This window comes from Raphanus sativus, chromosome 6 (genome assembly GCF_000801105.2).
Source record: "Raphanus sativus cultivar WK10039 chromosome 6, ASM80110v3, whole genome shotgun sequence".
NCBI lineage: Eukaryota > Viridiplantae > Streptophyta > Magnoliopsida > Brassicales > Brassicaceae > Raphanus > Raphanus sativus.
The window spans coordinates 17,458,639-17,486,541 of NC_079516.1; the positions used below are offsets into that span (position 1 = coordinate 17,458,639).

General features: G+C 33.9%; 3 protein-coding genes and 1 pseudogene across 7 annotated transcripts; 2 read left to right on the forward strand and 2 right to left on the reverse strand.

Moving 5' to 3' along the window:
• The first annotated feature begins 795 nt into the window (after positions 1–795).
• LOC108807963 (probable magnesium transporter NIPA8) lies at positions 796–3,516 on the forward strand (annotated as a pseudogene).
• Positions 3,517–3,668: 152 nt separating this feature from the next.
• On the reverse strand, positions 3,669–5,472 carry LOC108805608 (glyceraldehyde-3-phosphate dehydrogenase GAPA1, chloroplastic). Its single transcript, XM_018577531.2, has 5 exons — positions 5,311–5,472; positions 5,126–5,236; positions 4,694–4,998; positions 4,374–4,618; positions 3,669–4,297 (listed from the first exon to the last, which is right to left on the reverse strand). The coding sequence occupies exons 1-5, from the start codon at positions 5,353–5,355 to the stop codon at positions 3,795–3,797; spliced, it is 1,209 nt and encodes a 402-aa protein (XP_018433033.1). The 5' UTR covers positions 5,356–5,472; the 3' UTR covers positions 3,669–3,794.
• A 117-nt stretch (positions 5,473–5,589) lies between these two features.
• On the reverse strand, positions 5,590–9,305 carry LOC108805621 (LOB domain-containing protein 24-like). Of its 5 annotated transcripts, XR_008935723.1 has the most exons (6): positions 9,113–9,305; positions 7,407–8,394; positions 7,139–7,282; positions 6,586–7,053; positions 6,192–6,315; positions 6,067–6,081 (listed from the first exon to the last, which is right to left on the reverse strand). XR_008935723.1 is itself a non-coding variant. In XM_018577533.2 (2 exons), exons 1-2 carry the CDS (start codon positions 6,342–6,344, stop codon positions 5,869–5,871), a joined length of 366 nt encoding a protein of 121 aa, XP_018433035.1. In that variant the 5' UTR covers positions 6,345–6,565; the 3' UTR covers positions 5,590–5,868. The 5 variants fall into 5 exon arrangements, 1 of the variants encoding a protein (XP_018433035.1); XR_008935722.1 differs by lacking the exon at positions 9,113–9,305 and having other exon boundaries at positions 6,066–6,081; positions 6,843–7,053; positions 7,139–7,438; XR_008935724.1 differs by lacking the exon at positions 9,113–9,305 and having other exon boundaries at positions 6,848–7,053; positions 7,139–7,438.
• A 2,543-nt stretch (positions 9,306–11,848) lies between these two features.
• LOC108813112 (aquaporin TIP1-2) lies at positions 11,849–13,326 on the forward strand. Its single transcript, XM_018585565.2, has 2 exons — positions 11,849–12,310; positions 12,754–13,326. Exons 1-2 carry the CDS (start codon positions 11,924–11,926, stop codon positions 13,126–13,128), a joined length of 762 nt encoding a protein of 253 aa, XP_018441067.1. The 5' UTR covers positions 11,849–11,923; the 3' UTR covers positions 13,129–13,326.
• Positions 13,327–27,903: the final 14,577 nt, after the last annotated feature.

The window sequence follows — 27,903 nt, forward strand, 5'->3', positions numbered from 1 at the left end:
ACCATGTGATTCCCAATATGACATATAGAGTGTCTTAGATGCTCTCTGAAACAACCAAACAAAGTAACAAGTTTTAAGGCAGTAATCACTCACAGAACAATGGAGCTGAGATCAAGAACTCATGTATCTTTTGGGTTATTTTGCCTCGTGTTGGTCTGAAAGAACAAAAGCTAGAACCACGAGGCAACAATAGGAAGTATCTTTGGAGTTGTAATCTCTCAGCTGAGATGAGAACCAAAACTGCTCCATACTTGTGGGCCTAAATGCCAAAACTGCTCCATACTGTTCTCTATAAACCTTAAATATTCGTGAGAGATAGATAAGATCATGAGAGATTGACTTAGAAAAAACTATAAAATGATTAGTTGAGATAAAAATCTTGGTTTTAGACAAAGACTTGATTCAACTCTCAGTGCTGACATAGGCAGAACATGAAGACATGTGGCTTTCCCATCTGTAAAAAGATTTTTTGAAACAAAAAAAAATTGCATTATTAGTCTACTTGAAGCATTTGCAAAGTATATATTTTACCTGAAAACCCCTCACGAGGTTAGAGAATAATGTCTCTAGCAATTTATACAAATCTCTTTTCTATAAGAAAAAGCAACCAAAATCAAGAGTTCTTCGGTTGCTTCAATGAGAAACTCTTTTGCGGACTCTTGCAACATCTTTTTAGAGGGGAATCTGAACAAAAACATAGAAAGGGATGGATGGAGCTTAACGAGCCTGCTCACACTCAAAATCCATCAATAAGTTGTAAGATTTGCAAATTTTCTCTCGCACATGAACTCGTTGGTTAAAGAGAATAAGATGAGTTTGCATCTGGTTAGAAAGCAATGAAAATATTCCAAGTTCCTTGTAAAAAAGAAATGCATTGTGGAGGCGGAGACATTGGTCACTCTTTCTTGAAGCTAGTGGTAAAAAAGCAGGTTTGGGGGTGTTGACCAAACCTTATCAGCCTCTCTTAGGTTTCCAACAAACAACAAACAAGTCACAACCAGGCTTTGTAGAATCAGAGACGCAAAACCCTCTTCTTCTTTAACAGCGTCTTCATAGAAACAAAACACCTTTTCTTCTTTTTCTTCTCCAACACATCCACTGGAATAGTGAAAAGGGTCAACTTTGCTTTCGAATTAACATTTTAACCCGCCCCCGCCCGACAGAGGATGCTTTTTTGGGCATTGAGAGTACCTGTCGGCTAAAGAGAGTGTGTAAAAATGGTAAAAAGAAGACATATTTTAAAAAACGACCAAGAAAGGGCCCAACGAACGACGACATCATTTTTTTAATCGAATCTCTCTCGGCGACTGAGTCTTCGTCCTTACGAATAAAAAAAGAAAAATTCAAAACTTTTGTTCTATAGAAGTTTCCATTAGGTATAAAGATCCAAACTTTTTATTCTTCCCTTTTAACTCAACAAACCAATTTTCTTTGAATCGATCTCGATCTGAACCTCTTCAATTCTATACTAACCTAAGCAAAAAACCCTTGTTCTGCATTTGCCGCAATTTTAGTCAATTTGATTTCTGTTTCGATAGATTTAACCCTCAGAAGAACGATGTTTTTATTGTAAGGCTTCTCTTCATTACAGAACCAAAAGCTGCAAGCTTGATGTGTCTTTTCATCTCTTGCAATTACCATAAAAAAAAAAGCCCTTCTCTTATGTTATATATGCTTCTTTGCTTTGGTCTTTTCCCCCCTCCTTTGATGTTATATGTTATGAAGCCTTAATGTTTGCAGGGATCCTTGTCTTTCTTCTTGGGATTTGCCTCAATTTCATTTCCATTGGTTACGCTGCTCAGGTAAGACTTGGTTTTGATTCCGATAGCTGCTGCATTATGGTTTTGTCTTTAGTTCACTAACCTTGACTTTACTTTCTTTTGCAGTCCCTTCTAGCAGCTCTTGGTTCCATTCAGTTTGTATCCAACATAGCCTTTGCTTATGTTGTACTTAACAAAACGGTCACCGTTAAGTAAGTAAAACAAACATCCTCTCTTGCAGTTTGCAACTTTATTCCTCTTTATTCTAATTTTTTATTGGTCGGTCACAGAGTACTTGTTACTACAGCCTTTATAGTTCTCGGAAACGTTTTCCTTGTCGCATTCGGTAATCACCAGTCTCCAGGTATACTTTTCTTGGACAGAAAACGGTTTTTGGTTTCCTTGTGGAGGCTAATGCAAGTCTTTTATGCTCAGTTTTCACACCTGAACAGTTGGCTGAGAAATACAGCAATGTGACATTCTTGGTTTACTGTGGGATTCTGATTATAATCGTAGCCGTGAACCATTTTCTCTATAGGTGAGTCTTAGTAGCTATCAATTGCACAGCTGGTTCACATACTCTATGCTTCTTTTGTTTCTTAGTACAGCTGGATTCTGGGTAAAGTCATAAATCCAATTAAAATTTTATTCTATCTTGTGCCATTGAAACGATAAAGTTACTAAAGTAAAGATGTGTGTTTATGTGCTTTTTTTATTGCAGATGACAAGATTGAATGAAGGGTTGTCTCTGTATGATGCAATTCTCATAGTACCAATGTTTCAGATTGCTTGGACTTTCTTTTCCATCTGTACAGGATTCATCTACTTTCAAGAGTTTCAGGTTCATCTATCTATTAACTTACTTGTGATTCCTTTCCTCTCATTTTTAGATGATTAGTTTGGTCCTCATATGCTTATTATATTCTCTTCTTCTTTGAACAGGTTTTTGATGCGTTAAGAACGACAATGTTCATATTAGGAATGATGTGCGTATTCATAGGCATCTCTTTACTAGCACCTGATGATACAAGAGGCAACGAGACAAAAGACAGTACCTCATCTCTTGACTCAATAGTGTCCTCAAGCGTGTCATCAGAAGAGGACAGGTTGATATTACAATCATTTGAAGATGGACATAGAGTAGCTGTACAAGGAATGTATATGAAATCAGCTGATCTAATTGCCAAGACAAAGGTAAACCCACAAAGCAAAAAATATATCTTCAATGGTAATAACCTTTATCAACAACAAGCTTTGAACCCTTCTTCTTTTCTGTGTCGCAGGCTGCTTGTTTAACGGCATTGGGCTTCGGCGAAGACTCTATCAACGCATCTGCTATTCTTGTGATGCCAATGGTATCTTCCAAGATTACAGGGTTTAGAGGAAACGGTCTCGAGAGGGCTAAGATATTGTCAATGAGAGGATGATCAGGATGGAGCAAACTAGCCATGCAAGAAGAAGAAGGCACAAGAATGCTTGAAAAGACATCTCATCACTCTTCAAAGGCTTAAGTAGATTAGTAAAAAAAAACAGAGAGCTAAAATGAGACAGTTTCTCAGGTACATTCTTCTCTTAGCAAAACTCTGTTTTTAGGATCCCATTAAGAGAAAAAAAAACAGTAGACGTTGTGTATTTTTGCAGAGACCAAAATGTTACTATAACATTACATCTATGTATATTAATTCTTTTGTTTGTTTGAGTCCTGTTAAAAATAGTTTCATAAACTACAAATACAGTGAAAAGTCTCCTTAGTTCATTAATGCTTTTACACTCTAAAGGCTAGATTTCAAATCTTTAGAAAAGCTATTTAATAAACAATTATACACATATTGAGGAAAGATTTAGAACAGATCTTCAATATGGTGTAAGTAAACTCGGTCAGGGTTAGAAAAAAATATAAATGTAAACAAGTTTAAAATGAGTTTTATCATTATTACAAATCCACAATTCAGGGCTATAGTTTATACAGTCTTGACCGATATTTTGAGAATCAGAATGTAGAAAAAGGGAGAAAACATGAGGTTTCATTACAAATCACTTCCAGTTGTTGGCAACAATGTCAGCCAAATCAACAACTCTCTGTGAGTAGCCCCATTCATTATCATACCAAGCAATCACCTTAACCATATCATCTCCCATCACCATAGTGAGTGAAGAATCAATGGTGGACGACACATCCGAGCATCTGAAATCAACTGACACAAGCGGCTCATCGCAGACTTCAAGGATACCTTTAAGCTCTTTCTCTGCAGAGTCTCTGAAAGCAGCGTTAACTTCCTCTGCAAAAGTCTTCTTGGTGACCTGCACAACGAGATCAACCACTGACACGTTTGGTGTCGGCACACGGAGAGCTATTCCGTTGAGTTTTCCTTTGAGGTTAGGGAGCACAAGAGCCACGGCCTTAGCTGCTCCTGTAGATGTGGGAACAATGTTCAAAGCAGCTGCTCTTGCTCTCCTTAGATCACGGTGGCTAGCGTCTAGTAACCTCTGGTCACCGGTGTATGAGTGAGTAGTTGTCATTGTACCCTTTATGATACCTGAAAAAAATGATTACAAACCATGATCAGTAGTTACTAGTTATCATTTGGTCTGAAAGAGGAAGCTATTACATACCGAACTTCTGGTCTAGAACTTTGACAAAGGGAGCAAGACAGTTAGTAGTGCAAGAAGCATTGCTGATGATCGGTTCATCAGGATTGTAAGCATCGGCGTTGACACCAACAACGTAAGTTGGGATGTCTCCTTTGCCTGGAGCTGTAATGATAACCTTCTTGGCTCCAGCTTCAATGTGTTTCCCTGCGCCTTCTCTATCCACAAACACTCCTGTTCCTTCAATGACAATGTCTATTCCCAACTCCCTAAGATTCAAAGACATTCAAAGTGATTATCAAGACTGATCAACTTCAGAGACAGAACTGTGTGTTTTGACTTACTTCCAGGGGAGAAGAGAAGGGTTGCGGTTAGACACAACCTTGATGATCTTTCCATCAACAGAGAGAGCAGCGTCTCCGGAAGGTTTCACATCAGCGTCAAAGATACCGAGAGTGGAGTCATACTTAAGGAGATGTGAAGCCTGCTTGACACCGCCAGTGTCGTTGATGGCAATGACATCAAAGGGAGAGTCCTTGCGTCCATGCCAGCATCTCAAGAAGTTCCTCCCGATCCGACCAAAGCCATTGATGGCTACTTTTAGTTTAGCCTCGGTCACACCTTTCCTGTATCCACCACTGCTTCCCATCTGGTGGAAACATGATCAGTAAACAATGAGAGACAGCTCTTTAAAGAGTACTAGTTTTTGCTATAACATTGCATGACAAGGCAGAACATGGAAGGTACATAGAGTGGAGGATAAAAAGATAACTCACTGCAGAAGTCTGGAAAGTGACGGCTGAGACAAACTCATCAGAGGAAAGTTTCTTGTTGCCGAAGGGAAGAGAAGCAGAGGAGCTTCTCAGTCCAGAGAACTCAGTGAAACCCTGAAGACCAAAAACACACAAACACATTTACTTAAAACTTGTTAAAGTGCCTGTCAGAAGAAGAAGGAAGGTACCTGAAGAGATGGTTTGGGGACAGAGAAAGCAGCTGATGAAGCCATGGTGTGACCACAAAGTAGCAGCAGATGCTAGAAAGATGTGTTGAAACAGAGATGTGGTTAATATAGTAAAAGAAAATGATGAGTTGCAGGCAAAGGAGATTAGATTCTGGATAACTTTCTTACTCATTTGTATGGTTGTGGTTATCAAATCAAACTCTTTGTAATCTTCTCATGTTTCTATGATCACAAATACATCAAATCCTTGACCTCATTTTTTTTATTATTTTGGGCTTTTCACTTTGGGCTTGTTTCTTCATCTTATATGTGTGATGACGGTCGAATAAAGATAATTACAATTATACTATAACCAAACAAAACTATCATATGATTCTGAACTAGAGAAGATTATTACAACTATTGTAGGACAGAACATTAACTTTTCATACAAACTCTGTTGAAACTTTATGAGACAAGCAACGTTTGGACACAAATGCGTACAAGAGAGTAGAGACGCAATTTAGAAGAGAATTTATTTTTTTTTTGGAATTTTATTAGATGAAACTGAGATAGATATTACATAAACTCAGAATGTTGGTTTTGGCTATGTTTGATTTGAGCAACAGTGATCTCAGCTTGAGTTCTGGCCAACAGATTTTTAGTTTTCTGAATTTGAGTTTGGAGTAAAGAAATCATCCCTACACATCCGTAAACAGGATCTTCAATTCTACATGTTGCTTCAAAGCATAAAGATTCCACTGCTTCAGCTCTTGTCTGAACAGGAAGTTGCTGTCAAAATATCAACCATGAATATTCATATTGTTATATATAAACCACTAATGCAATAACGTTGTCTTAGTTTAGGATTGAGAAAAGATACACAAAAAGATTTTATATACCTGAAGCATTTTGGAAACATTTCCAGCACCATAGATTCTGTGGACACAAGCAAATTTTTCAGGATTGTTTGGAGGGAAATAAGGTGAGAAAACGCAATCTTTTGGACATCTTCTTCTCAGATATCTGCAAGCAGCACATCTTTTAGGATTCATCACAGATTTTCTAAAGAGAGAAGAAAGATTACATAAAAGATTGCGAAAATCTAAGAACAAGGATTTGACTTATTTCAAAAAGATTCATCACATCTTCCACTTATTTGTATTCTCTTTTGTTTCCTTTTCTTTTCCAATGATCCAACGGCTACTTTCCAGTTTATGAAATTTTGATGACATTTACATAAGGTAAACTTATGAATGTTGTTGATTCTCATTTTGACTAATTAGAATATATTACCGTTAGAAGCAGCTTCTTGATCTTCCAAATCTCATAACTCCGATTTTTTTTCCAGTAACATAATTACAATACTAATAAAGAACAAAGTGATATAATATGGATGCCAAAAAAAAAAGAACAACAAAGTGATATAATATAATATCAGATGCCATATAGCTTTTTCTACAATGAAATATGATCTCGTCGTCTCCTTACAGAATTTATACAAAAACTCAAGTATAATTTACAAGACAACTGAGAGAGAGAAGAAACGTTACCAGACCATAATCTCTTTCGCTTATCTTTGTAGCAAAAGTGCTGCTCCAAAACCAAACCGAACCACAAGTGTTAAAGATAGCCAAAGATCCGCTTCTTCTCCATAACGACCGGTGGTGGTCGCCAAACCAAGAGTTCTGCAAGAAAGTCTTTACTTGAGTTAAGCTGATTCGTAGTTGGATCATTCATACGCCTGTCCTTGTCACTGCATAGCTGTGCACATAACACAAAGAACATTAGACATGAGATACAGAACATAAAAATAAACCGGTGGGGCTTAGGTACTTAACTTGCATACCTGTCATAACTTGAACCAGTCATGGGTATAGTAAACATTTCCTCCTGAGCCATGAGAGATCTTGAGCTTAGGAGCTTGCAAGATATACCTAAGCTCGTAAGCTTGACGACGAATGCCAGGACTAGGGTGTCTCTTCTCTGGTTGCTGACAAAGATCAAACATGGAGATTATTAGCCTCATATGCCATAGCTAACCAAATCTGAATCTGGCCAATCAATCAATCCCACCAGTGATCATCAGCAAATCAAACGCTTTCTCAAAACAGTACCTAAATGGTGTTTTCAACCAGCCTCACCACCAAATAGCGTTATCCTTGGGATAATAGTAAGAGCTCCTTCAAGACAACTCTATAGCTCGTCCGTACATTCCTTTGCCGGAAGCCTTTTGACCTAACTCAAACATCAGTTCTGCCAGTTGCTCTCCTCTCTCCTTGCTCATGTGCTACCGGAGATATCCTTTTGACCTAAATTAAACATCATGAGTTGGCCGGAGTGAACAATCACTATCTTTCTTTGAAGGGATGCAACTTGAGGCAACGCTCCTAGCTAGTTGTGCTCCAACCGATTCCTGATCAGAAATGGCTATGATGTTGATGTTGTTATACGTGGTGATATGGAATGGTTGACATGTATTCCAAATGCTTATTCTATGAAACTTTATTATATGTGGATGATGTCGTAATGGAAGAAGCAAAAAAGTGTTTGAGTTGTTCATGTTTATGGGAGACAAATATTGTTGCTTGCATCAGCTTGAAAATTTTCTCCTATTGATGCCGTTTGATCCACATATCCAAATGTTGGCAATGATGATACATGATGAGTGGGTGGGTATGTGAGTGCATCTGCATGATTGCATGTCCTATTTGTATTCCTCGATCACATTTTCTCCTTTCTTCTCACTTTACTAATTATGTTCAGTTTGTTGGTAACTGGTAAGTGTATGTTCCATGCAGTGCTTTGTTCTCTGTTTTTTACTATGTGAATTTTGGTATCTGATAACTTGAAATGAGTTTGAGATTTTTCTGCTGGAAAAGGATGGCTTCTGTTTCCTGTTTAATACTCTCTTGTTTCTGAATCCTGAATTTTGCACAAAGACTTTTCCATCACTGATTGTATTACTTTTTGCATTTTGAACTCGTTATTCAGTTTGTTTAGTGTCCTGTTATGACGTAAACTAATCACGGTTTCTTGTTTGCCTCAGAAATAGAAACTTTCCTCTTCAGTCTTCACTCATGTTTTGCTTGCTCTGAGTTACCCCTAGATGAAGATGGTAGTAAGACATCTGTTAATTTTCTTATTAATAAATGAGTCTGTTTTGCTTCTCAAATTCCTAACAATGTTTGAATTGAAATCATATAAAAGCAGAGCCGTACTGACTTTGTAAAGTAAAATATCCATAAATTAATAATGGTTGGAACTATGGTATTTTATTAATTTATAGAGTTACTAATGTACAAAAAATTCTTTTTAAGATTTTCTATTTAAAAAAAAAAAAATTTTATCCAAAATAGGAAAAATATTTGATATTTAGTGTATGAACATTAATTAATTATTTGAAATTTTACATTTATATTGGTTTTATTATAGTATTTAGTGTATATAAAATATATTTCATAGACATTAAAAATAATTTTAGGTATAGTTTACTGAATCTCATCAAAATATATCAAGTGTTAAGAAAATATAAAATAGTTTCATTGTGAAAATAAAATAAATAATATACTAGTTTGTTTCATACTAATATAAAATTTGTATACATATAAATTATTAATTTATAATTTTAATGAAACTATATATTTACAGATAATTTTCTAAAAGTATTATTTTATCTATTTATGTTATATTTTGAATAGGTCCAATTTAATATTGGAGAAATTTATTAATTTATAGTATATATTAATCTCTAGAATATTAATTTATAGAGTTTTTATAGATTCGAATGAGAATATTGCAAAGGGCATACATATACTCGTACCTTTGTCTGAGTCTAACATTTCCAAAGCTGATTAGTTGGCAGTACCGCAGTAGACATACAATATCAATGCCGCGACATTTCTAGTTTAACGTCTGAGGTTTTCTAATCTCCATGATCAGTTGTTAGATATGTCAAAGCGAATTATTGTGCGGTTCCGTGATGAGACTTATACAAACCTCATTACTATATATATAAGGTAGTTCATTCACTATCACTAATTCATTGGACGAAAGGTATAATTAAGCCAAAGTAAATTAAAAAGAGAAACGAAGTAATAGACGTGGTCCGTAATTGGAGACGCATATATAAGATGTTACATGTACCACATGTCTTTGGATGAGTACAAGAATAGAAACATATAATTAATATTATTTGACAATGAAGAGAGAGGATAACACTTAAGGATTAATAATGTACAATTAGTCATCGCCGGTTCATGATTTTAAAATTCGAAGTGACATTTACATACTAACCACTTATTTTTGAATAAGCTGTTTATATAATAGTCGTATCTTGTTGATCCCTATACCAAGTCATTCTTTTTTTTTTGATCCCTATACCAAATCATTCTTAGTATTCTAATCTCAATTCTTTGTCCACTACGTGTACTTAAACATATTAAACGTTATCTGTTTGGTAGTATTCTAATCTCGAATCTTTGCCTTGTTCTTCTTTCTCCTAATATATATTTAATGAGAGAAAAACATGGACTACATAAAACATGATACTAATCAAATCATAATGTAGGTTGGGCCGGCAAAAACATGAAAATATATTAATTTGACGAAAATCAAAATTATATCTTTAATGGTTATTTGAGATTTCATGCAAGAATTACATATGTCAGCTCGAAGCAAAAGCAAGTACTACTATATAAGCTTTAACTAAACATGAGACCAGTAAGAGCACTTCTACACCATTTCTCGTGTCTTGTAAATGGATGAATAATTTTGAAAATTGTATTTCTCAAAAAAGAAAACACTTTGAAAATTGTAAACCCTATCTAAAAAGAATCCAAAAATACACTTGCACATGCATGGTGCACGTATAAGCGACGGCGACCTCCTGTTTTGTTGTTTAATGCTTAAGGACGTATTAAAAATTGTAAAAATGATTATATACTCTCATTATTTATGTAGTTTCCCTAATCTGTTTGTCTTCTCTCATTTTATTAATTAGGAAAGCGTAAGTTTGGTTAGCCCCTTTCTCAAAAAAAAAAAAAAATTGGTTATAGCCTCATATCCCAAAAGCATATTCTCCCAGTGCTCAGTATTATTTCGAGTCTTTTGCGGTCTAAATTAATCAAGTTTTTCTATTCTAATCATTCAATCATTTTTTTTTCATTTATCTGAATATATGTTTTCTCTGTAGCAATCGTCTAAAGATCGATATAATTTAAACTGGAGACATAGTTATTCCAACTCATAAAATAAAACTCTGTAATGATTGCTATACGACAATATTATTTTTGGAGGTTTTTAATCTTGTCATATAGACTTCTGACGATATATGTATGTGTTTATTTGTCGGTAAGTTACTTTATGCAAGTCCAATTTGGGATCCAAATGCTCTTGATAAGTTTCACAAATGTAAACGTTTGAGTTTCACTAACATTTGTTAGCTCTTATGCGTACTTAAAGGGTAATTCGATATAAAGCTTTTACGAATTTCAGCATATCTATACAGGAGTTCTTATTTGATTAAAATTGTTGGGAACTTTTTAGAGGTCAAAAGTCGCCACAGGCCATTGTGTCAGGTCGGCGATAATGGAGAAAATAAAAAGCTGATCACAGGCCCCGTCCATTATTTATGCCTTCTATTATAATTAGTTTGATTTGACAAGAGCGATTAAGGATATTTTGGTGTATCTATAGGTCATATATGATATTTTTTTGAAACTCATATATAATATTTTGAACATAAATATTTTGGTTTCTTGACAAGAATGAGAGAAGTAAAAAAAACACTACTAGAAACAATTCAAAAAGAGAAGATGAAAACAATTAATCAGAATATTCAAGGAGATATATGAATATGGGCACAAAATGAAAAAGAAAAACATGGGAAAATTAAAGAAGGTAAGGTTAAAGAGTGGGAGGGAGTAAAGGACAGGCTGGCACTTATGATTGGTCAGTGACATAGCCAGCTGTATCCCATTCACTAACCAATCATCGCTATAAACCGACCGACACGTGATCAAAGCGGGGTCCACCATGTGACTTCTCCTTCATTAACTGTCCCTAATCGTCGCGGTTTGACAGCTAACCGGTTTTTCGTTCGGTTCGACCGTATCACAATCTTGCAACCGATCAATCCAACTAGGCGATTAATGGAACCCCTCATCCATATCAATTCCTCTTTATTTTTTCCTGCCTAAAAGAATAATACAAGACATCATCTCTTATTATTCTTCAAATATAGTGTGTATATATATTTTTTTTTGATCAAAAAATGGTAATGTATATTATGCAAGAGAAATATCCGACTATTGTAGACTAGACAACTCAAATGGTAAGATATGTATAGACAATTTCAACATGTAAGTATGTTAGGTTTTCCAAAATCAATTACATTCAAATTTCCTTAAAAGTTATCGTATATATTTTTATTAAACTTTTTTGGCTCTCTTATTTTATAGTAAAAACTATAAACAATTGTTTATATGACAAAAGAAATGGTTTTATCCACACTTTGACATAAGACACACATACTTGGCTATATATATACTACCTAAGCACACAAAAGAAAAGCAGACCAATCACCACATAAATAAACCCATCAGAAAACGTTTTAACCTAAATCTCTGCGATCATGCCGGCCAGAAACATTGCCATCGGCGGAGTCCAAGAAGAAGTGACTCACCCTAGCGCACTTAGGGCGGCCCTCGCTGAGTTTATCTCGACTTTGATCTTTGTCTTCGCCGGCTCAGGCTCAGGAATTGCTTTCAACAAGCTCACTGACAATGGAGCCACCACTCCTTCAGGCCTTGTCGCCGCTGCCTTAGCTCATGCTTTCGGTCTCTTCGTCGCTGTTTCTGTCGGTGCCAACATCTCCGGTGGACACGTTAACCCTGCCGTTACCTTCGGTGCCTTCCTCGGTGGAAACATCACTCTCCTCCGTGGCCTTCTCTATTGGATTGCTCAGCTTCTTGGCTCAGTGGCCGCTTGCTTCCTCCTTCAATTCGCCACCGGTGGCTTGGTAACGTCGTTTACTTATTATTACTATACTAAATCGGTTTAATGTTTTGGTTTCAGAAATTAGTCACTAAACTATATATTGAATGGATCTAAAACAATATATTCTTCGGTTTATCTAATTAGAAACCTAAAACAACATGCTCGGTTTATCTAGCTGATTTAAGTTCTTTAGTGTTAGGAGATTATTGTCAATTGTTCATGCTTAGTTTTTAGTGAAATGCGTTTTAACTCACATAAGAAAATTATGTTTTCGTGGATTTGATATTGATTTACATAGAAAAACAAAACAATATCAAACTAACTAAAACTTCATTTGAACCAGTTTTTTTTAGTTCGGTTTTTTTCTTTTTTATGTTATCTATATTCCAACTAAAATCACGCCTTTGACCTAACTCTTCCGGCAAGCAACTAAACCTACCTTTTTCAAAAATATTAATTTTGCAGGCAGTTCCAGCTTTCGGTCTCTCTGCTGGAGTTGGAACCTTGAACGGTCTCGTCTTCGAGATCGTGATGACCTTCGGGCTCGTCTACACCGTCTACGCCACAGCCATCGACCCCAAAAACGGTAGCCTCGGAACAATCGCACCAATCGCCATAGGTTTCATCGTCGGAGCTAACATCCTCGCGGGTGGAGCTTTCAGCGGAGCCTCCATGAACCCAGCCGTCGCTTTTGGACCAGCCGTCGTGAGCTGGTCGTGGAGCAACCACTGGATTTACTGGGTTGGTCCTCTTGTCGGTGGTGGTCTCGCCGGAATCATCTACGACTTTGTTTACATCATCGAAAACGGTCACGAGCAATTGCCCACCACTGATTACTGAAGACGCTGAAAATTAAATGTTTGTGATATGATTTGTTTTTATTTCTCATCGTAATTGAATTTCTGTGTGGCCGTTGGATCTTCTTTTTAGATGAACCCTTGTCCGTTGATTTATGTTGTATTTGGGTTTGTTGTTGGAGTTGTAATTGTCCTTGAAGGCTTTTTTAGATGAATGTGAATTATGCATGCTTCTACGTTATATTTTCTTCTTGATTTCTTGTTTTAAAAAAAAACTTTATAATCCTTATTAGCTATTCTTAGCAAACATTTTCAGAATAATCTAGTGTATCCTGGCATCCACTAAATTGGGTGGGTCTAGACTAGGGTGAGTGTCCGTAGTAGCCTATGTTATTGGTCGTCCGAGTTGTCTGAGTTGGGTCTAGACTAAGGTGAATATCCGTATCAATCTATGTTATTGGCCGGAGTACGCCTCAATCACCAAATACTGAAAAAATCCAGATGTTAAATTTTACTTCCAGTGATTCGCAGGATTCAAACCGAGCCCTTATTAGAATCTAAGCTCCTTCAAAATTACTGGCCGTCCTCGTTTGGTTAAATTTTTAGCAAACATTAAATATATTGATGACTAGAAAGGAAACAGGTTCTCTTCAAAACCGAGTAAATCCAATTACAAACATGGCAAAATAATGAATAAAATGTCACGGCAACAACGAAAATTCAACGAGATATAACATAATTTTTCTTTTGATAAAATGCGAATTTTAATTACCAAAAACTGGAAGCGGTTTGAATACAGGCGCTCGGCGGAGCAAAAAAAAATTTAGAGGCCCAAAAAAAAGAGGAAAAAAGCTTAGAAATAATCAGAAAAAGAATCGGGAAGGGACATTCTTATTCAAGTGCGAACCATTGAGCTAGTAAGTCCTTGAAGCTTTTCCTGTCGTTGCGAGCAAGGATGGCGTCTCTAACACTACGGTCGATGTGTTTGAAGACTGCCGAATGGTTTGAGCTGGTGGAGGTGTGGAGGCGACTGTTTCTTTCTTTCCAGATGTGGAAGATAGTTGCCTGAACCGTAAGCCTAATGAGGATGGTGCTAACACGAGCAGATCCAGAGAGCATCCAGTCAATTAACTCTTGCCATTCTCTGAAAACAGAGGTCTTCCCAAATCTTGCAAGGACCTGCTTGCATAGTAGATAGCTGAACCTGCAGTGCAAAAACAAGTGCTTGCGGGTCTCAGTTTTCGCTTGGCAGATGCAGCACATAGATGGTATGTTAATGCCCCAGTTTGTGGTACGAGCTCTGATAGGAAGCCTGTTTAGGTGAGCAACCCAAAACGTGAAGGCATGTTTTGGGGTACACCCCTTATACCAAACTGCTGCAGCCCACTGTTTAGCGGTTTCACGCGGCCGTAGGTTCTCCCAAGTCTGTTTCGTTGAGAAGACATTTGAGGTGGATCCTGCAACGAACCAAGTATAGGAGTCAGGTCCATCTGTTTCATTTGGTGCTGCAGTGTTGAGTAGCACAGTTCTGAGCTCAGCAAGAGTAGGGTTCCGGGTTCTGTGGGAGGGTAAGATCCAACCAGCAGACGAAGATCCTTTGGCAACAGTAGCAGATTCCTGAATGCCCGTGAGTTAAGGGCCATTTAGTCCCACAGCTTCTATGAGAGGACCAAGGTTTGTCCAATGGTCAAACCAGTATCTCAATGAGTGTCCATCACCAATGGTTCCTCTCAAGAAACGCTTTGCTAACGGACGAAGGCTTAGGAGAGCTTCCAAATCCAGGAGTGATGATTTGCATGCTCTACATTCCAGAAACTGACTTGTCTGAGGCGAGTGGAGTGGTTCCAAGCAACCCAAAGGGAGTCTCTTCTCGCAAACAGCATCCAAATAAGGCGAAGGTTCAGCGTTTTATTCCACACCCAGAAGTTCCGTAGGCCCAGCCCTCCTTCAGACTTGGGAAGACAAACACTCTGCCATGAAACTTTAGTGTCTCCTCGCTTGGTGATATCGTTACTCCACAAGAACCGATTACACATTTGCTCTATTGTCTTCAAGCAACGTTTAGGTAGAATGAAGGAGGATAACCAGAAGTTTACTGTGCTGTATATAACCGAGGATATCAACTGAAGTCTGCCCGCAAAAGACATGGTCTTTGTCGCCCAGTGATCAAATCTAGCAGCAATCTTGTCGATCAGAGGGGAGTAGTCAGATTTTCTGAGCTTGCGGTGAAGTAATGGCAGTCCCAGATAACGGAAGGGAAACATACCATTGACAAAACCAAAAGCCAGAGTATCTTCCTTGTCAACTTCTTCCAACCCCGCAGTGTAAACAGCTGATTTTTCAGTGTTCATTTGAAGCCCTGAGAGATACTTGAAGGTGTCTAGGACCACATTTATGCCCCGGAGTGATGAAACTTTCCCGTCATAGAAGATCATGAGGTCATCTGCGAACGCGAGGCTAGATATTCTGACTTCACTTGCTTTCGGATGGTAGCCAATTGATCCATCAGCGAACTTGGACTCAAGTAAGCGAGACAGGACTTCCATGGCAATGACAAAGAGTGAGGGAGATAATGGATCCCCTTGTCTGAGCCCCTTAGTGCCTTTGAAGTATCCACAGAGCGAGCCATTGACGTTGATAGAGAAGCTAGTTGAGGTGATACACTGCTTTATCCAATTTATAAATCGCGAGGGCATATTTGCTGCTTTAAGTACCTCTAAGATGAAGCTCCAACCCACTGAGTCAAAAGCTTTCCTTAGGTCGACTTTTAGTACTCCTCTGCTTGAGATATTCTCCTGCCCAAACCCTTGAACCAGCTCAGTAGCGAGAAGGACGTTTTCTGTGAGAAGACGGCCCTTTACAAAAGCTGATTGAGACGGCGATATCTAGAAGGGAAGGATCTGCTCAAGCCTTCTAGCCAACAGCTTCGAGATAACCTTATATAACATAAATTTTCATGTCGTCTGAGATTCTTTAGCTATTTTTTAAGAAAAAAAGTTAATAAAGTGGAGAAATGTCTAAAACAGATTTTATGAATGTAATTCATTTCAGAAAAAAAAACACAGAGATACCTCCACAAAATGCAAATCGTGATATGTCGGATTGCTCCATGTCATCCATTCACGATTTATTATTTTCTTCTTCCAACATTTCGGCGGGAATATGTGTGGACAGTTTCGTCATTTTGATTTCAGTTTGTTTGCTTTCGGAACGTGAATAGAAGACAGATGGAAGGGGATAGATTCGCTAAATCCTTGTGGGGTAAATTGGATAGGGAAGTTCGTGAAACAAGTGGACACGATCCATCTACTTCTAGACCTATCCACACCACCATGTGTTTACATAGTTTTTTTCTTTCGACCAACTGTGTTTACATAGTCGTGTTAAAAATAAATATCTAACGGAAGAGTGTCAAATACAAATAACAGTAGTTTACTATGCGAGAGCTGAGAGCAGTAAGATCACTTGCCTGAAATCGTTTGACTTTAATTCTGCAGCATAAGCATCTCCTAGCTGTAGTGGATTCAGACACATAAACTGCTCTCATACAGTCATACTTATGAGGTAATCATATATATATTGGGAAAAATAATAGACCCTAAAGGAACAAAATGTGTAGGCTATAACTAAGACAATCATTTTTTTTTCTTGTGATATGATCAATCAACTTGATTTTGATAGTTTATACGTAAAAGTTTGCAAAGATAGGCTATAACTAACACAATCATCTAGGTCTAGGCATACCAAACCACGATCAAATAATTGAAGACAATATTATTCACACACATGCAGAGATATGCATTCGTATATACGTACAAGATGCAAATTGCCATGTGCAACGTTGGACCATTCGTACACCGCGCCATTACTTAATTTCACATACCTTCCCTTTTTGTTCTTTTCCATATATGCCTTGACATTGATGGCAGTTTTTTCTGTAAACACAAAAATGCCCTCGGCAGTTTACAAGAAAACTAGAAATAAAATGGCCTGTCAACCAGAAATATTTTGGGTCATGGATCATTATGGTTTGATCGGACTCGACATTTGATTGGATTAAACTTAAATTAATAATATTTTGTAAATAATATACATATTTTTATCAAATAAAATGTTTCAACACCATAATGTTTACTAAAACTTAAAAATAACAACTAAAATGTAATAAAAGTATTAAAATTTGAAATAGTTCAAATCTAAAATCAAAATGAAAAATATATTTAGATTTTATTCATCAGATCTTCATCACTCTAAATCATCATCACCCTTTTAAAAATTATATGCACATTTGTCAAAAGAATAATATTTTGAAATAAAAAAATTGTGTTATTCTTTTATAAATTATACAAATTTTAAAAACGTAAATGTTTCAATATCATGAAAAAGTTAAACTTTTAGACAAAATATGAAATGAAATAAAATGAAATGAAACAAAAACTTTTAATATCTGGAAAAGGTTAAACTTCTTAGATAATACCTTGAAAAAAATTAAATCATGAAATAAAATTTTAAAAAATTTATACAAAAACAATATCTTGACGTGAAAATTAAATGTTGTGATATGTGAATTGTAGAGACGTCAAAATAAAAAAAAAGATAAGAGACAATACTTTATTTCTACTTTTAAAAAGGTTAAATTTTTATTAACAAAATTTTGGTTTATATAACAATCGGGGTTTGACGGTTCATTGGGTTGCCGGTTTCGGGATTTTTGACGGTTCGATATGAGTTTTAATTGGTTCAACTTTAGTTAGGTTTTGACATTAACCCAACCCATATTATTTCCTGTTCATGGTTTAACCCGGTTTGACCGCCGGTTCGGTCCGGGTTTAAAAATACTGCTTGTACTCCTTTCGTTTTAATTTATTCCTTTCCTTTTAATTTAGTCATCTTTACAGAATAAATATTTTATTTCAAAATAAGTGTCATTTTATAATTTTAATGAAAATTCATTAATTTTATATATTATTTTAATTTTTATTCATTAAAATGTAGTTAGATGTATATACAATGATGTTTTTATTTAGAGAATGTAGAAAAACATTTGTTCTTAATATATATGCACAAACCTAAAACAAAAATTACAATGAAAGAAATAAAATTTAATCTTGAAATCAGTGTTTGTTATGTTCTCTCTTTTTTTGGGTTATATTCTCTCTTTTTACAAAGATTGTCAATATAACATTTTTTCTTTCCACACAAAAAAAAAATCATTTAGAATTTCTATGCATTTTATCATCATTTTCAGTTTAATATTAGCTACAAATAGCATTGATTTTGTAAATAATTTTACTTTCCAAATATTCTTATTTAAATGTATGTAATTAATAAAATATAAACAAATTTTAATTAATTTTTTAATCTGTGTAAAAATTGTCAAAATGATACTTTTTGTGAAACAAAAGAATATACTTTTATTGTCAAAGTGATACCTTTTAATTAAATATGCATAATTAATAAAATATAAATGAATTTCAATTATTTTTTTAATCTATGTAAAAATCGTCAAAGTGATATTTTTATGAAACAAAGAAATATAATTTAGCAGTATGTTATCGAACAAATTTTTAAAAGTTACAGATTAGTTAATTTACATCCAACTTATGATTAATAGACTATCACAATTCTAATTCCGATAATGCTCCTTAGAGAGGATGCACAATCTCATCTTGAAAATAATTTGCCAAACTGGATTAGATTTTAAACCACATCAATAATTTGTTTTTAGTGAATTTATTCGAACATAGAAGCAACTATTACCGAAACAAACATGCATTTCTTATATTTCACCGAAGAGCGGATAAAAATCATGCATGTACTTCCACATAATTACAAATACGGCTTTGAATGTGTGTACATATGCCAAATGAAGAATATATACAGTTTATTTATGATGCAGATTGGTCTGTATGTATTTATAATTCAAAATTTTAAATTATTCAAAATAAAAAAATAAAAAAAAACAAGTTACAAAAATAAAAAATAAAATAAACTATACGCAGAATAAATTTAGTCATTTGATTCAATGATCTTCAGGAGAAAAAGGAAAGGTACTAACAACATGATGAAAGGCCAATGAGATTTTTTTCTTAATACCTATATATACTCATTTAACTTGTTTCTTTCAATTTTAAATCAAATATATTTCTTCTCAAAAGCTATGTAGCTCTACATTTAATATATTTCAGTTTTTCATTTTCAATAAAAAATCATTTTAAACAACTTTTATAAAAATGTTCCTTTATATATATTATCTTCTATAAATATTTTAATATATAGGATCTGTATATTTAGATTACATATTCATAATATTCTATAATTAATTTATAATAAATAGCTATGCATGTTCTTTCATATATAATCTAAGAATATACGTCCATGCTAAAGAATTATATAATATCTGATAAAGAAACATATATATGTTATAGTTTATTTTATTTTTATTATTGATAATAATTAACATAGGCAAAATAATGTTAATTTTATGGTTGAGGCAAATAATATGAAAAATAGAAAGTTCAAAAAAAAAATTATAAATATTAGAGAAATATATGGTAAATACATAGGAAAACCAAAATATTGTATATCAATTTTGTTAGTAAATTTTCAACATTCATTCAAATGAGATGATTTAATAAATTAGTTTGATTACTAAGATATCACTATAAAAATTGATTTCCGAAGAGCGTTTGTTTACAGAATTTTACGCTAGAATTTCATCGGAATGTTTCTCAATGATTTTTTAGTGAAAATGTTCAGTTAGGAATTCATTTGAAATTTTTAAAATTCACCGAAAACCAATTTATATTTTTGAAATTAAATTGCATAGTAATTTTGTTTCAAAATATACTAAATATTTAAATAATTTTATAAAATATTTTTAATAAAAAATAAGTTTTAGGTATGCAAATAACATAATATTATAATTTATATCTTAACAAAACTATTTCGTCGATATTTCATTGATATTTTGCGGAACCAAGAAATAACTTTTGGTCGAGAATCTGTCGAAAATTTATATTTTCTTTTATAGTGTATATATCGATTTTACATAATCAATTATCTGCATTTTTCTTTATAATCTATTTAATGTATATTTGTTCTATTAGATATGTATTTGTTACGCTTAATCTGTATTATATATTTGATCTTCACTGTTTGAAGTCAGTCTCTACTACACATTTTTTGATACTACACATAAATACTATATTATCCTTTTCGTGAAATCTCCAATATTAAATTGTTTTTTTCGAGAATTTCCAATAATAAATTGTTATAATGTCATTTTCCATTGCCATAAAATTAGCGAGGCCTCTCTCTCCTTTTTCTTCGTTTTACTGATAATATCTTTAAAGGCCAATATATAGTCTTTTCATTTTACAAAATTAAAAGTTTGGCTTGGTCGGTTTGGAGCAAGTAAAGAGTTCAAAAATTACAATTCGTAGAGATCACATATTTAAGTTTGGTCGGTGCGTTCACGTTCCCCCGTCATTCTCCGACCAACTACGTCCACGTCTCTCTGTCTTTCTACCCAATAAACATAATCATTTTCAGGATTTTCTACATTCAATTTCGTATATGTGTTTGTCAAGATATGAGGAGCACATATAAACAGTGAAGACCTTCATTTGTTTCTGAAGTTTTAAAATATAACCACTTCTATAAAATTTGTTTTGAGTTTGGGGTGTAAACTAAAATACTCCAAAAATAATAGATTTTTTCCAGTCTTTTCCATACTGCATACCGTTCTTCATTTCCTCTTTTTATTTATAATAATGTGTATAATAAACCTCTTATATATTAATAATATTATAATTGTAATTTATATTAATTTATATAGCTAAAACCTATCGATAATCATATATAAGACCAAAATTTTTAATTTACAAGTATAGAAATCTATAGATTTTTTTCAAAGAAATAATTTATAAATTTTTTACTATATTATAAAATGTCAAAACTTTGTTCACTCACTAATCTTGTTTTAGTTAGTTACTGAAATTATTATTTATTTATTTTTTGAGAAAGAAATTATTAGCGATATAGTATGTAGTTCGATTAAACATGCAGACCCGGCCCTATCAAAGAAAGAGGTTTGAATCCTCTCCAACTTTGTCGACAAGAAAAATAATTATGTCCAACCCTATAGTCTTATAGCACAATATATACACGTCTCTTTAATGAATCAAGCTAATGCGATCTTCTAACAATTTGCGGTCCCAAAAATATTTATTGTGTGTTTAGTCTGAATCTTGGCCGGTCAACACACAATAGTATTCAATCAAAGTAATGTTGAACTGTTATACAATTTTGTTAAATACTATTCAATCAAAGTAACATTGAACTGTTATACAATTTGTCAAATGTAATCACAGTGAGTACAACTGGATTATCATTTATTATCATTTTGTAGAACAAAAGGGTATAAATGGCTTATTCAATCAAATTCATTAAAAATTAGTACCATTTATTTTTAATGAAAATGAATAATCGATGTAAAAAAGAATAATAATTTCATTCATTCTACAAAAACATAAACGAAAATCCAAAGGGCGTATTCCACAATTATTTTGATGAAATTTAGCAATGTTTTGAAAACCGGACCGGACACCGACTCAGTGAAGCTACTGGTTGACTGGTTAGACCGGTTCAACCGGATTGACGGGTTAGACCGGTTCAATCGGTCGAACCGGGTTTTTTATTTATATAAAAATATATATAATTATATATTTAATTATATATTTATACTATATAAACTTTACTTCTACATATAATACTTTCTCTATTCTTTTTTTATTAACTCAAAATAAACAACAAACATAAATCTGATTAGTATGTAAACTAAAAATTTTAAAAAAATAAATGATTTACAGCTAAAAATCGTATTTATTTATTTTTACAACTAACATTTCAAATTTTAAGAATATGGTAAAATAAAAATAGTATATGAGAGTCAAAAATATATTTTTCACATTTTTGTAGAACAATTAAATAGTGATAGTTGAACACTAATTATAAAATATTAAATTTTAGCTAGTAATAAGTCACCGGTTTTACCGAATTTCAGCCGGTTTTAACTGGTTTTTATCAAATCCGGGTTTTAAACCAAACCGGACTCGGCTTCTTCAGTGAGTCACGGTCGGACCGGTTCGACCGGCCGGTCCGATCCGGTTTTCAAAACACTGAAATTTAGTTGTACCAAGCTTTCTAAAACCAAGCTTTCATCAATTGTACAATACTCTAGTTGAAGCACTATAACCCCGATTGTTGGTTCATTAATCAAGAGTCTACATTCTTTTCTTTTTTTGAATAAAATGTTAAATTTGATTCAAACGAAAATATACATTGTTACAGCAGATGGTACTTTGTTCAAAAAATTTCAAACAGAGAGAATAAACTTATGCTACTTTGCTACTTATGTTTGCACTGATGCAATCCAAACTTGGTAAGCTCTCTCTAGTCTCTTATCCTGCGCTTTGAGCGATATTGAGTGGATATTTGATCATGAGTTGAATTCTTACATAGTACTCAGATAAAATGGGCTTACATTAGTTGAAAAATTTGAGAGCCCATTCATGTCATTGTAGTTATGATGGTTCTTCCAAGTGCCAACAGTTCAAACGAGGCCCTCCTGGCCCGGCTCAAGCGGGCAATGGTGCAGGGAAGTTGCTTGTTCCTTTTTTTTTTGATCAAAGGAAGTTGCTTGTTACTTATCGAGACTGTTTGAGAGAAAAACACCCCCCAAAAATAGAAATCATGTGTTGAATTTTGTCTATATGCAATTTGTGCACGGTAATGTAAGCTAAATCTACGGAATTGACGAGATAATGTTTGGTAAAACCTCTAATTTATATAACTGTTTAAATACCAGCTCCATGGTGGACTAGACGACTAGTGGTTAGGGATATTACATAGAAGAAAATGAATAGAAGCACAAAAAATATATATAATCGTGTGGTTCACTAACAATTTCTTGGTCGCATCCACGAACGATAGATAATTCCATAATACTATAATGAAAGCAAAAAAAAAAATAGAAAAAGAACAAATAGAAAGTTCTAATTCAATGTACCCGCAAACCTAAATCCAAATAAAAGATTAGCTCATACCGCCGAATCAATGGCGTTGTTGTGTTATTCTAAATACACTCTAACGCCGATTCAGACTACTCGAAGAGTAGTATAATCAGAAAACAATTAAATGGTTAAAGACTTAAACGTATAAGCCAGACTAAGAGGCGATATTGCTGAACTTAATTTGTTGATTGAGCTAACTAAAGTTTCAAGCAGTTTATGCTTAATTTGTTGATTGATCTAACTAAACAGATTCGTCTCTTCTCAATGTGTATGTGTTCAATCCTCGAAATGCGTCGTATTATACTGGTGCGTTGAATGTTTCTCATTCGTACAAATACATTTTAAGTATTGTGCTTTCACCGTCTTTCACGCACTAATATATATACGTTATTCAGTAATCAATAGATATTAACATTACTATTCGGTGATATCAGCATATATGTCATGTCACATGTGTGGCTTAACTTAGTTCTTTATTCGTTTTGACCTTAGCCAAAATCCACCATATTGAGGCTTATATTATGTTTTTTGATCCAAAAAAAAAGATTTATATTTTGATCAAACATTTTTTTTAACTGTAACTACTAAACGATGACACTCCATTTAATGGTTTAATCATATTGTGCAATTGTTGTTAGCAACTAGTTATATTAGGGAGTCATCTTGATTGAAAAAATATTCCTCCGTTTTGTTTTTTTTTTCTTAAACGAAAAGGCAAGCAATAACAGTGTACTTGTATCAAAACTGATCCAAAGATTCTCACACACATCAAAAGAAGAAAGAATAACGTTCTACCAAAATAGAAAGGACCAACCAAAAATCCTAATTCTGGAATTGCCTCGGTGGATACACGTGTCAGCCTAGCCAGTCCAAATCGGCACTTGCCTTGTATTTGTAAACTCCATCCAACTTGCTCAATGCTCCACTCATTATCCTAGTCACCTCGTGGGTCTCACTGGGCCCACGTTACGCATTCACAATCCATTCAATACTTGTCTTGACTAGATGCATGGGTCACTGCAAGAGAGTTAAAGTTAGGATTTATTTGGTATAACCAAGTTCCGTGTTGTGTGACCAAGAAAACAAATAAACTTAACTATACCTTTTTGAGTACCAAATACATCCTAATTTTAGGTGATGCTGTGGATAGATGAGCTCTGTATGTTTTCTTACATTCGATATAGTACTGATTAAAGATCACAAAGATACATATATCTGGTTAGTAAGGTCTATGGGCATAGTAGAGTCTCTAAACTATCCTCACTGCTTATTCGAACTGATACTTGCAAGGATTGCGTTGAAAAGTAGTCGACTCTTGTACCCGAACAATTTATCTCCGTTATTGTTCTTATCAGTTATCACCCACGACGTTACATTTCACGCACACATTGCACGTCCAATATAAGATGTTGGATAGCAATTATATTATATACGAGTTGTGACAAATTCGAATGGCATATCTACAATAATGGTAGTTAATGCAAAATTACATTTTTGATCAAAACAAGTATATATTTTTTTTTGAAGATTAAAACAAGTATATTACGGCCTAGCAGATTAAAAAATAATTAAAAAAGCATTCCCGCCCACCTTTAAGTTGGAGATCGAGAGCGTTCATAGTCCCAACATCATTCTAACACCCGAGAATGCTCGTCAAACCTTATGTAAATCAACCAAGGTTATGTTTATGCTTTATTTTGTTAATATTTGTAATGTATTTTTAGAAAAAAAATCTTATATGGGAAGTCAAGTATATATACGTCCAACATTTATGATGAGATGGCCTTATCCTATTCAATGGGAGAAGCAATGGCAGTTTGCGTCTCTGCCGCAGAAATAACAACTCGTTGATATCTCTCCACCCATACCAGACGTGTCGCTCTGTGCATTTGTTAAATTCTCCCAAAATTAATTGCATAAATAAATTTTCTTGTATCATTAAATTGAATACCAGAATCTGACATGAAATATGATAAAATCAATCGTTTCATTTTCTCCAAATTAAACAAATAAAATGAAACCTGAATAATGTAGAAAGTTATTGAGCAGCAACACATCAAGTTACTTCTTAAGATTCTAATTTGCATTTAAAAAAAAATGGTAAACTCTAATTTGCATTTAACTTCGTTGCATATCTTTTGTTGCTACTGCTAAAGATATATCTTGGTATAATTATAAAATTTTGATATATAATAATAATTTTGTTGCAAATGCCAAAAGTAGGACCATTCAGAAAACTGGACATGGAGACTGGGCGATACTGATACACACGTATAAACAATATATAATTCTCAATTCGAATTTTATTTTATATACAGTCACATATATATCTTCTAGGTAGGGGTGGGCATTTTATCCGATACCCGAACCCGTACCCGAACCCGACCGAAAAACCCGAACCGAAACCGAACCGAAGTAGCAAAATACCCGAATGGGTATTGAATTAGGAGAGATTGGATATCCAAACCCGAACGGATAATACCCGAACCCGATGGATATCCGAAGATAACCGAACATATATATACTTAGGTTTATATTCCTAGTTTACTTCTTTAATTTTATTCAAAATGTTTATTTTTATTATGCATATAGTTCAAAATTAGATAATTTACATATAATTGGAAAAATGTGAATTTTTACTCACTTAAAATGCATATCAAGATTTTTATTTCATCCATTAACAAAAGTTATATCCAAAATTTAAAAATAATAATCAATTTATTATCTTTTATTTGTAAAATGTTATCTTCAAATTTATTAATCATTCAATTATTAGAAAATAAAAAATCAGTTAAGTGAAATTTATATCTTTTAAACACAAAAAAACTTGAGAAATGAAAAATTTAATTTTTTTTCCAAAATCTAAATATCTGAAAACCCGGTCCAAAATACCCGAACCCGAACTAAAAATACCCGAACCCGATCCGAAGTAAAGAAATACCCGAACGGGTATTACACTCCTATATTGAAATACCCGAAAATCCGAAATACCCGATCCGAACCCGAACGGGTACCCGAACGCCCACCCCTACTTCTAGGAGAAAGCATATTTCCGAAAGGATATTCTACTTTTTCTTCCATTTTTCATATTTTTTTGATGCGTGGGGTTCCATGACATCATTGGATAATCCGATAATGTTGATGTAACCTTGAATAGTTAAATGTGTTCTTCAACTTTATATGTTTATCTTCTTTCGTTATCCACATTTAATACTATTTTATGTATAATTGAAGGATTAGCAATATATCATTAATTATCATCAAAACACTGAAAATACTGTTTCATCACTATTGATGTTAGATGGCTATATGGGTATAGTTAAATTAGAAAATTTGATTATGTTTTTATTTATAGATTAGGCTTTATATCACAAATTTCTCAAATGCATGGATGGGTTTCTGCATTACGGCCATGCAAGTCCTATGGACCACTTCCATGTATGTGTGGCCCACGTCATATCGGTCCCAAGACCAACAGGTCTCTTTATATCTTTGTCAAAATTGCTCACAGCAGTTTGGAACAATGTCCACTAATCGAATCAAACTAATTATAATTATAATTCAAATGAAAATATTTGGTTAAAGTTCAGCTTAGTTTGACAAACTGATCAAACCGACGTAAAACCGAATCAAATATATCGCCCACCTTTGATGATTCTTTGAACATCCTCTATACTGCTACCGTTCTTCGAATATATCACTATTTATCATCTTGTTCAGCAATTGGGTCTTTTCTTTTTGTCAATGTGCCTTATAATTCCACTTTAGACTTAATGCTTTGATCATATATATTTCAGTAGAACAAACTTCTTAAGCCATACCTCTGACTGAACGTATACTACTATTAAAACAAACATCCTCTCATTAATCTATTTATATAAGGAGTACACAGTTTTATATACAAAATTAGACAGTATTTGTAAGAACATTATTTGTTTTAACTCGACCAATGTTGATTTTCTTTATATATCGTTATAATAATCTTTGTTTGGAATCTATACATTTTTCATCCGTTTGGACTGTGCCTATTATATAATAAAAAGTTAGAGATTATTAATTTAGTCGTAGGTTAATTTTAATTATTTTTATTTTAAGTTATATACTATTATATGTATGATACACGTGTGTATCAAACATAGTCCAGTGGTTGTGTCTTTGCTGTTTCACCCTCTGTCCATGGTTTTAAAATTATTGTTAACATTTTAACCTTTTCCTTACGTATTTTCCCAGCCATTATCAATTGGTTCAATTTGCTTAATAATCATAGCAGCACCATATATAAAAAATATAGCTATACATGAAAAGTTGTGTCAATTTAATATAAAATTGGACAACGCTCTCCTTTTCCGCAAGTAAAAAATAATTAAAACAACGCTCAATATCATACTATACTATATTTGTCCAACATATAGTACATAACAGTTATTTTATAACAATAACCATTACGAAGAGAATGAAAAAAATAAAAAAGCTAAAAAAGATGAAGGATTTGTAGAGAGTACACTATACCCTAAACCCAAACTATATACCCTAAACTCAAACCCGAAACCCAAACCATATACACTAAACTCAAAACCCAAACCATATACCCTAAACCCAAATCCTAAACCCAAACCATATACCCAAACACTAAACCCTAAACCCAAACCATATACCATAAACTCAAATTTTAAACCCTAAATCCAAACTCTAAACCCAAATCATATATCCTAAATCCAAACCTTAAACCATAAATCATAAAC

Bases quoted from the DNA above. Each gene is read 5' to 3' on its own strand.
- LOC108805608 (XM_018577531.2), bottom strand. From the start codon at position 5,355: ATGGCTTCATCAGCTGCTTTCTCTGTCCCCAAACCATCTCTTCAG. The intron at 5,237-5,310 runs GTACCTTCCTTC...TTTGGTCTTCAG, and splicing joins TCCCCAAACCATCTCTTCAG to GGTTTCACTGAGTTCTCTGG. The intron at 4,298-4,373 runs GTATGTAATAGC...CATTTTTTTCAG, and splicing joins AGTTCTAGACCAGAAGTTCG to GTATCATAAAGGGTACAATG.
- LOC108813112 (XM_018585565.2), top strand. From the start codon at position 11,924: ATGCCGGCCAGAAACATTGCCATCGGCGGAGTCCAAGAAGAAGTGACT. The intron at 12,311-12,753 runs GTAACGTCGTTT...TTAATTTTGCAG, and splicing joins AATTCGCCACCGGTGGCTTG to GCAGTTCCAGCTTTCGGTCT.
- LOC108805621 (XM_018577533.2), bottom strand. From the start codon at position 6,344: ATGAATCCTAAAAGATGTGCTGCTTGCAGATATCTGAGAAGAAGATGT. The intron at 6,082-6,191 runs GTATATAAAATC...ATATTTTGACAG, and splicing joins ATGTTTCCAAAATGCTTCAG to CAACTTCCTGTTCAGACAAG.